Source organism: Puntigrus tetrazona, unplaced genomic scaffold, assembly GCF_018831695.1.
Source record: "Puntigrus tetrazona isolate hp1 unplaced genomic scaffold, ASM1883169v1 S000001057, whole genome shotgun sequence".
Taxonomy (NCBI): Eukaryota; Metazoa; Chordata; class Actinopteri; order Cypriniformes; family Cyprinidae; genus Puntigrus; species Puntigrus tetrazona.
In genome coordinates, this window is record NW_025048646.1 from 18,102 (window position 1) to 29,230 (window position 11,129).

The 11,129-nt window shown below is 38.4% G+C and overlaps 1 protein-coding gene across 1 annotated transcript; it reads left to right on the top strand.

Moving 5' to 3' along the window:
* The first annotated feature begins 1,753 nt into the window (after window positions 1-1,753).
* LOC122340443 (shaker-related potassium channel tsha2-like) lies at window positions 1,754-11,129 on the top strand. The gene is given in 3 exon segments (XM_043234065.1): window positions 1,754-3,190; window positions 3,193-4,879; window positions 7,904-11,129. Coding segments are annotated over 2 exon segments (1,434 nt in total). The 5' UTR covers window positions 1,754-1,959; the 3' UTR covers window positions 3,396-4,879; window positions 7,904-11,129.

Consider the following 11,129-nt stretch of genomic DNA (forward strand, 5'->3'; position numbering starts at 1 on the left):
TGCAAAGAATCTTGGTCTGGGCCATAAGGTTCCATTAATAGTATTGATTGTGGGACCAAGAAACAAAGGGCGCATTTTACGGCCACATTCAAACTAACCTTTAAAATGGGACAGATTTTTTGCCACTGTGATGCAGAATGAAGAATGAATTGTTACACTGATAATGTGTGTTTGCATCCTAATTCTCAGTTACTGTAAATGTTCAACGTGATCTCAAGATAATTCACATTTATTTGACCTAAAATGTGGTTCTATAAAACATACATTTATTTATATTTATGAGGCACTAAAACGTACAATACTGATGTATTTTCAGTAAAACTAATGTACTGATGACACCTAAAAATGAGTACTAAAATGTTACAACCACAGTATTTTATTATGAGTTGTTTTAGCTGTCCTATCAATTACCTTGTTTTCAAATCTATTATTAAATTGTTCATTTACTTTATATGAAATGATAAAAAAAAAACATTTTGTTCTATTCTGTGTGATTTCTGCGACCAGCTCGTTTTCCAAGAATAGGCCTATATGTTAAAAAAGACTGCACTTGAGACCGTTAAAATAAGTAGAGTTTCTGCAGCTGTTTAACCTTTAGTTGGCATGTATTGTTTACACAAAAGGCATTTTCTCCCACATGCTGTGATTGACAATAGAACTATAAATTACACCAAAAATGCAGCATAAAAACAAAATGAAACTATTTTATTTGTGCGCTGTAATCCAAATCTTTAGAATCTATACGACTCTTGACAAAATGTTATGTGCTTTAAACGTCAGGTTTTATGGCAGGATAATCGAACACTTATTCTCTCTTACCTATATTCGTCACAGATTGTGACATACTGTGTTTCTGGTAAGGTGTGTTTAAATAGTTTGCTTATTAATAAATGTATGAAAATGCCTGTTCACTATAAAAATGGGTAGGTTTGGGTTTGGGGAAGGTTGAGGAGTCTAAAAATTGCTTATTTATAAAAAGATAAAAACGCATTGTCTTAAGGACAAATGCAGAGTTTAGCTCCAACCCTGATAAAAATTACCTGTGATTTTATAATGATCCCGAAGACACTGATTATTTTCAGGTGTTTTTTTTATTAGTGTTAGAGTTCATCTTTGTAAGAAATTTTGCAGGAAACTGGCCAGATTTGATGAAAGATGCATAGAATTTTATAGGTTTTTAAGATAAAAATAAGTAATGATTTGTGCATTTTACACGTTGAACATTAAAATGTGCATTTTAGCATCAATAAAAATGTTTTGTGCTTGTAAATGTTACATATTAACACCTGCTTTTAACATGAAAACAGACTTAAAGGCTTGATCCATGTTTTATAATTCTGTATATTTGTGTTTAAAATTAAGAGAATGTACTGTTAGCCTTTTGAGATTAAATGATTTTTGAGTTGTTTTCAGACCGTTTTCACGGGCAAATCCCGTAATTATTGGCTCACTAATGAACACATGGCACCTAAATTACATCAATAATAAAAAAAGCATTTTAAAAAGTGTTTGTGAAACTTATCAATTTGAAAGGACATTTATCATTTGCAGCTACTTCAAAAATATTCGTTAATCTGTAATAGCTACTAGTGAAATTGAAAACTACATAATCTTAATTGGATGATTTAGAATAGTAGAATGTTAAAAGACTAATAAAATGAAGCACCTGTAACGTTTGGTTGTTGTGTAAAGGGATATAAATGTTACATTGGCTTGCCATAACGCTTGGAGAAAGCGAGAGAGTGAGGGAGGGCATTGCTGCTTAAAATGCTGTGAATGTGACAGCCAATCGACCAGACTGCCAGCCTCGGCTTGGGGAGGGAATGTGGAGAAACCTCCGTGAGGAAAATGCGCGCGAAGTGACGCGACACGCGCCGCTCTACAAGTGCTCTGACTATCTTCCACGAACAGCGCGAGAAGCGGGGCGCGAAAACTACTCGCCCTTTTGAGGGGACAAACATGACTGTGGTGCCCGGGGAGAACCTCGACGAGACTGTGGCATTGGCAGCCCTGTCCCAAGATGTTTACGACCCTGAACGGGCGGACCAGGAGTGCTGCGAGCGGGTGGTCATCAACATCTCCGGTTTGCGCTTCGAAACCCAACTGAAAACATTGGCGCAGTTCCCTGCCACCTTACTTGGTGACCCCAGGAAAAGAATGCGCTTCTTCGACCCACTGAGGAACGAGTACTTTTTTGACAGGAACAGACCGAGCTTTGATGCCATCCTCTACTACTATCAGTCTGGAGGCAGGCTGAGGAGACCCGTTAATGTTCCTGTGGACATCTTTATGGAGGAGATCAAATTCTATGAGTTAGGTGAAGAAGTCATTGAGAATTTTAAGGAGGACGAGGGTTTCATCAAGGAGGAAGAGCGACCTTTGCCCGAAAACGAGTTTCAGAGACAGGTCTGGCTGCTGTTTGAGTACCCCGAGAGCTCTGGACCCGCGAGGGGCATCGCAATTGTCTCGGTGCTCGTCATTTTGATATCAATTGTAATATTTTGCTTGGAGACTTTACCGGAGTTTAGGGAGGAAGGGAAAATGTACGAGGAGCACCTCGCATTCAATGGGACTGCTAGTTCGAAGAAGCCCAATCCTTTCACAGACCCCTTCTTTATCGTAGAGACCCTTTGTATAATCTGGTTCTCCTTTGAATTGCTCGTGAGGTTTCTCGCGTGCCCAAGCAAGCCCGCCTTTTTCAAGAATATCATGAACACGATCGACATCGTGGCCATCATTCCCTACTTCATCACATTGGGTCTGGAGTTGGCCGAGCATCAGGGCAACGGCCAGCAAGCGATGTCTCTGGCCATCCTGAGGGTCATTCGCTTGGTGCGGGTGTTCCGCATATTCAAGCTCTCCAGACACTCGAAGGGGCTTCAGATCCTGGGCAAGACCCTGCAAGCGAGCATGCGGGAACTTGGTCTCCTTATATTCTTCCTTTTCATTGGAGTTATACTGTTCTCCAGCGCCGTGTATTTCGCCGAGACAGACGACCCCGACTCGGGGTTCAGCAGCATCCCCGATGCCTTCTGGTGGGCAGTGGTTTCCATGACAACTGTGGGCTACGGAGACATGTGCCCAGTCACCATCGGTGGCAAAATAGTGGGCTCTTTATGTGCCATCGCTGGTGTGCTCACCATTGCACTTCCAGTGCCCGTCATCGTGTCCAATTTCAATTACTTCTATCACAGGAGACCGAGCACGAGGAGCAGATGCAGTACACGCATGTAACGTGCGGCCAGCAGCAGCCCTCGTTTGGTGAATTTAAAAGGAGCGACAGCAAAGCGTCCCTGTCTAAATCAGACTATTTGGATTCAGAGGACGGAGATTCAGTCAAGTACACCAACTGCAGCCCACATAAAGCATACACGGGGAAGCTCACCGACGTATGAAGGCAGAACGCCAACAATTATAAACCCAAAGAAGCGCACCTTTCTCCGTGAGCACATCCTCATCCCTCGCGCTGGCTTGAGTAGATCTGCGAGGAACGCTTCATTTGGAAACGACGACAGCGGATAACACTATGACGTGATGCGCGATTGTTTTCTGAACTGTCTTCCATTCTTGTGACTGTAGATAATCGCGAGACGTAGTTATATAGGCGCATGAATTAAAAAAGAGGATTAAATAGAACGTATGTTATATTTAAGCAAGCCCGTTTAAATCCATTTGTAGCACTTTATCCGTATACTAAACTTAGTCCACAAATTAGCTGACCTATTAGTTTTTCAGAAATTCGATGTCAGACGTTTACAAACAAATAGCTAAATTGAAAAAGGAATAGTAGGACCAATATGTAACTTTTTTTTTTTTTTTTTTTTCTAGCGAGGGCAGTTCAACTGCAAGGTCATTTGGGGGAAAAACGACTTGCCCCAGGTTATTAAAATAATATTATTATTGTAATAATGCGTAACGTTAAATTTGGAAAATTGAGCAACGCATATCTCCGTTTCGTTTTGGGGAAGATCAGAGAATATCAGACCGGCTTTGTGATTGTTAATTTTAATTTTTTTAGGCTGGCACTGCATTCGCATTGAAAGGTTATGGCATCTTGAAATTACTTGATAGCATTATTCGAACTACGCAGTAGCACTTCAGGGATAGACTTACGCCGATAAGCAACACGACGCTTTTTAATTTCTTCATATTATCAACAGATGTGCAAGGGATGAATGAAGAGAGCCTCGATTTCAACAATGTGCGTTCAAATATGGACACTAGTTCGTTTTGAAGTACGCTAGCGTTATCTAGTGGCCAACTGTGAGAACTGCAATCTTTAAAATGTGTTTCCATAGCAACTTTTTCCAGACGGTTCTGGTGACATTGGGCTATTATTGTTCACCTAATTTACTAACATGAAAAACGGCTTCTGGTGCTTTCATTTAAAAAAAACAAAACAAAAAAAAACAATACAAGGTAAATTCACGAATTATGTTAAATTAAAAAAAATAAAAATAAAAATAATCAGCCTTATTAGGCCTAGTTAAACCCAAAGAGCCCACAGAAGCTTATCCAATATATGAAATGTGAACACAAAGGAACGATATAACTCCATATGAAGTCCACTTCCCTAAAAATGGAGAAACATTTTCATTTCTGCACTGCAACAGCATCAAGAGGGGATCATGAATGCTGAACAAAAAGGGATTCATTATGACGTCACTGTGAGAAAGGAAAAACTCATCTGCCATTGGCTGGACTAGGAGAATCAACGGCTGCAGTGTCAGCTGTGGACTAACAGAAAATGGAAATAACTGCACAGATTTCCGGACACTCCACATCATCGATTTTTTATTTATTAATTTTTTTTTTTAATGAAGTCACTGCTCCTTTAATTGGATTTTCACATTAACGAGAAGGGTTCAGACAGGAAGAGGTATGTACATTTGTACTTTTATTAAAAATCACAAGTATCTGTTGAATCACACACTCATACACACACAAAGAGAAAATACCATTAGAAAGATTAATAAATATAATTAAAAAATAAGTATACGCTCCTGTGTATCAAGCACGCTTGAATTATATGTCTATGAATATAGTTGTATAAACTGTAAAATGATACGAGATAAGACTTGACTAGAAACTATAATATTTAATTCTGAAACAAGGCATGTACTGTTTGTTAACACTAGGGGGCGATATGTGTCTGATTTCTAATTTTGTCAATACGCTTTCAGTAGATATAGTGTTTGCTGGTAAAGTCAGAATTTATATTTTAATGGAGCCAGTGTACAATAAAGTTCAAGGCATTATTTATGTTTACCACATTATCTACAAATAAAGAAGCCACTATTTAAAATAAAATGTACATTTAATAACTGTACTTTGATAACTGTTTTCCGAATAACAAATTCAGAGAAACCGTTACCGTGTATAGTAAATGATACAGAATAAATAGCTGAAACTACAGGCTGAATATGTAATATATAACTGAAATTTAATCTCATATATGGCATGCGGTTATCACAATAGTCGCTGAATTCATTTGGGAACAACCAAATGTACGTTCTCATGTATCGGTCCAATAGAATCCCCAAACTAGTTCCATAAACAGAGCAGTGCACAACATAAATAATGTTGATTAATAAATATATCTTTATATTAACTGCATATTCTTAACCACGGCAGCCGTTGAACTGCAGTGCCAGGTTACACGAGGAGAGAGTGGGGGTATTTCCTGACCCACTTTAACATTGTTGTGTTACATTGACCATGTGTTTAATGTTTTATGAGGGAATGCTGCCTGGTCGCCTGGAAAAAAAAAGGCAGAAATAAGACTGACGTATACACACACACACACTTGACTGCCATGTTAATTTCAGCACTCAAAGGTCATGTTATTTCAAGCTGTGGATACTTTCGAAATCCATGAACCTTTGGCACTTACAGTTGGTGATCATGTGACTCTAATATACCTCCTCCTGGCCCAAGAATATCGCCCCCTGATACCAAGATGCGTCTGAGGATTTGATTATGCACTGACAAGCGTTTTTTTTTTTTTTCTGTTGGAAAATATGGCGAGCATTACTCAATAAAAGCGACTGCGTAATGCTGTTGTCATGTGTGGCACTCGTGCTATTGGCTTGTGTTACAGCTCACAGGTGTTGGATAGGTCAGCGTGACTTTGTGGTTTGCTGCAGTTGTCGGCGCAGTGAAAATGAAGCAGCGCGGCTTTAGCTCTGGCTTTCAAAGGGGCGATATTTACATGGTTGCGCGGCAGCACAGTGTTGATATTCCTTAGTCCAGTTAGGGTTTTCCTCTGAATGATTCAAATTCTTAAACTGATTCGGGTAGATTGCTTAAAGGGATAGCTCACACAAAAATGTAAATTCTGTCATAATTTTTTTTTTTATTATTATTGAACTTAATTTTTGGTGCATATTAAAGGCAGTGCTTCATAATCAGGGACACTGATTATGCATTTGTGTTTAACAATTTACAATAAAAAATGTAAAAATGATATTAAAAATAAAATCATTTTTAATATCAGTAGTTTTACTGCAGTATAATAGCACTAAAAGGATGGAGTGCCATTAGCCAATCAGTGTCATGATGTTCATTTAGCTGTTTTATAAAATACAGATTTTTTTTCAAAGTTAGTGTCATTATTCAGCTCATTCAGTTTAGAAATATATTCTCATAATGTCAGTGCAGTTAAATTTGCTTTTAATATTATTTGTCTTTTAAGTTAATATCAAGTGCTCTTCAAACCCCAACTAAGCAAGGTGACGGTAACAAAGAAGCAAAACTAAAAAAATACAGTTCTTGGGTAACATCTAAATTTTCAATGGTCAAAGTCAATGGTGTCATTGCTGCCAATAGTGGTTCTGTCAATGGTCTTACTGTCAATGACATTACTGCCAGTGCTGTTATTGCTGGCGGTGTCAACGTCAGTGGCGTTTCAGTTGATGGTATTACTGTCAATGGTGGCAGCACTATCAATGGTGGTTCTGTTGATGGTGTTTACTGAGGTGCCATTACTGCTGGTGGTGTTACTGCCGGTGGTTTTACTATTGGTGGTATCAGTGTCAGTGGTGTTACTGTCAATGGTTTTACGGTCAGTTATGCTGCTGTTTATGATATCGCCGTCAGTTGGGTTACTGCTGATGGTGTTACTGTCAACGGCATTCCAGCCGATGATGGTTTTACTACCGTTAATGGTGCTGTCTGTGGTACAGTTACTGTTGATGGCGATACTGTCAGTGCTGCTATGGTCAGTAGCGTTAATATCAATGGTGTTACTACCAGGGGCTGCTACTGTTGATGGCATCAATGACATACATGGTGGTAGTACTGTTTATGTTTTTACTGTTTTTTTAGTTTTATTACTGCCGGTTTCGTTACTGCCAGTAGTTTCACATTCAGTGCCGCTGTTGCTTAAAGTGTACAGCCATTAGTTTTGTTCATCCTTTGGTGGCAAAGACGACCACAACTTCTTGGATTCAACGGATGTTGTGGGTGCGAAGACGGCTGGTGGGTCTAATTCTAGCTCTGAAAGTTCGACAGGCGAATGCTGGAGCCGAGTTTGCCAGAGATGGGGCGCCAAGTCCGCTCTTGCAATACTGGCACTTCTGCTATGTGACTTGTCTCGTACCCCGACACCCCAGGTCTGACCAAGCTACTCCAGGCAGAGCGCTCTTGTGCAAGATCTTATATATCTGGAACATTATATATTTGACTATAATCAAATGCATTTTTGTAACAATTTTATTCAAATAAATATTTATGCAAAACATTCGCGTTTAACCTTTTTTGTTTTTCAATCTGCACAACTACCTGCGTTTAAATATGCCGCGCTGCAGGCAGGCCGATTGCTCCGGATCGGTGATGCTTTGTAGAACAGCAATCGATCTAATAACGTTGATCACGTTTCATTTCATTCTCTTTCTCTTTACAGGTACGGTCATGAAAATGGACTTCCTGTTCTTCAGATCTGCATGTACATGCAGCACAACATCATCAAGGACGATACGAACCTTCGCCAGAGCAGCACTAACACGGGACAAAACGAACTTAATTTAAACAACATTGATTGGTTCCTATCGAATGAACTATGTACAACGTCTCAAAAGGAATCGTGTTGTCAGACGTGGAATCTAACCATGGGGAAATAAGGAAACATGGTGAAGATAAAGAAGATGCTTTTGAAGCGAACTGAGGTAGAAACTATTTACTTGAAATCACATGCACGAACAATTTGTGAGATGCATCCTAAAGTTTATCTGCCCCCAAAAACAACACCACGCTACCGGGACAGGTGTGTGTGAGTATGCATACGTGAATATGTGTCTTCAGGCCAGCAGTGTCACGTTTAAAAGTTTCAGATCACGCGCTATACCAAAACATATTATGGCACGAATGGAAAAGTTGGGCATGGAATAAATCTTGATTATTATGTTAATTTATTATATATTTTTTTTCCAACAAACTCAGTAGTCAAATGAAGTGGGAACAACTATCAATGACAATTACTTGACTGTTGAGGTTAACATTGTTAAATATCTATTTTTTTAAAGTATTGTAGGTTTTATATACAACGGTATCGGTTAAACTGGTGAAAGGTTATTTTTCTAGCTTTTTAAAATTTTGCTAAATCATTTTCAGTTTTCTTTTCTTTCTTCCACTCTGTTTGTTTTGCCTACGGTGAAAAGAAAATGTGTGTACGTGTAGAAATTCTGTTATGATTTCCTCCTGTAATTGTTTATGCGGTACAAACACTGAAATGCAAAGGTTGCTGCAGGTTTGTGTCTTCATTTCTTTTAAGCGTTATAGTTTCATAATCACCCATCACTGAAAGCATCTACCTCACTGTCCTGATTGGATGTTTTACTGTGCTTTTACCTCACTGTGTTGAGTTACGTCAAATGGTTCACAAGCCTTATTTCTGGAAACACCTTGAGTATACACTATATCACATTTGCCCAGACGTTGTCCATTCTGGTTTTGGGCAGTTATTTGATCCAAAAAGCCACATATATTACAATAACGTAAAGCTTGCAAGTGAAAGCTCGTCTCAACATGCCCCATGACAGAAGAGATAGAAATGTATTTTCCCTGCTTTCTAATGATAGAGATATACAGGCCTAAGAAGTTAAAATCTGCAACGTGATACAATTTATATGATAACGTGAGAGAACTTGAGAGATGATACGAAAATAGATGTTCCTAGATGAAATGTGTGTATTATATATAATGTCACTGTTTAAATAAGAAATGATTTCATTCAGGTCTGTTCATGAGCACAAATGTATCCATTTCAACTCCTGAAATCCTGACTTTACATGCATACTCTATGAATAACTGAATCATGAATGAATATCAGCATCCAGCAAATAATTTTTGTCTTCTGTGCATAAAACACTCTGCTGCTTTGAGGTCTTCCGTGTGAAAGCACATCATTTCTTCACATCGTCTTTTTTTCGCTCTTTCAGTTTATTCACAAGCTAGTTTTGCTCATTTAAAATGTATCACCTGTTCTCTGCATTTAAACTGGATATTACTACTGTTTAAAAATAAGACAGACAGAGCTGACGCTGATTCATTTAAAGGGACAGTTTAAATTTCAATGAATTAAATCGCTGATTCAAATGAGTTGTTCCCAAAATATCTTTTGTAGCAGGCCTGCATTACAGTTTATATCAACTGTACATACAAATGTTCATATTTTACGATTAGATTAGGCCAGATATTAACCGTGATACAAACATTTATTTACTAACACAGTCAAGTAATCCATAGCATGCAGAACAAGCAAAGTTTTTATAATTAAACTCTATAAAATCCTGAAGGGTAGGTGACACCAGAAACTTTTACAGATGAGCCAAAGATACACTTATTCCACATGCCCTCAGAAAAGCTCAGAAAAAAAAATGCTGGGTTAAATATGGACAGAACCAGCAATTGAGTTGATTTGAACCACCAGCTGGGCTAATGTTTTACGCAACCTTATGGATAGTAACCCAAGCGCTGGGTCAGATCAACCCGATTGCTAGTTCTGTACATATTTTACCCACACAGCACTGGGTTGCACTTAACCCGGCATTTCTTAGTGTGCATGAATGAATTCTGCTTTGATTTTGTTAAGCCTGTGCGCTACAAAATGTGGGGTTAAATACAACCCAGCGCTGCCATCCGTAAAATATGAACCTATATGTAACCCAACCACTGGGCAAAACAACCCAGTCACTGGGTTTAACCTTATTTTACCCAGCACTGGATTGTATTCATCCCAGCATTTTTAGAGTGAATGAAACCGGAATAGACATCGAACATTAATTCTTAAAAAAATAAAAAGTTTACCAATAGCTGCTAAATTCATTTAATAAATATTATTTGCATAAAATAACACGGACAGCAACTGATTTAGTAGCTACGATATAATTGACGTTAATTTTAGCATAACTTTGAGCTGAGCTGTAATTTGATAATCCTGTGAATCAGATGTTTCTTATTCGAAAATGGCAGGTCGATTCGAAGCATTGTGCAGAAGGAAAGTGTAAAAAATACACAATTGCCCCTGTCTCCTGTATCTTGTGGCTATGGATGTTGCTGACATTGATGTTTTGTCAGTTTTGTAGAGCGTTGCATATTCACACAGGATGCGCATCACATCATGGTTCTTCAAATCGTTCGTGCTCATATCGTTCCCTACACGTCCCTGATATTCACACTGTTGACTTAGTGCACTCACACATAACTACTCTGTTGCCTAAGAAAGAAGCGCAACTGTATGTGCATTTCTGACATGTTCCTTTAATATCGCCTTATACATGAAGTGGTATATATTAAAAGCAGGGAAATATATTCCATTACACAAGCGCTCCATTACATAAGCTGTTTGTGTATTTATGATACCATTGTGAGAAGTTATAAAACAGGCAACGTGTTGCATAGTTCAGTACGGTATGTGTCTATTGTCTGTTCATAGTAAGCAATAATGCATGATAAATCATATGAACACAATGACCGAAGTATCATTGTTGCTTTGCACATGATGTTAACTGGTTGTTTATGTACATGTATTTCTTTACTAGTGCCTTATATCATGTATCATATCATCAGTGAACGAAACTGATATTGCTATCCATTGTAGATCATAAATATTGAGATTATGATGTCACTGA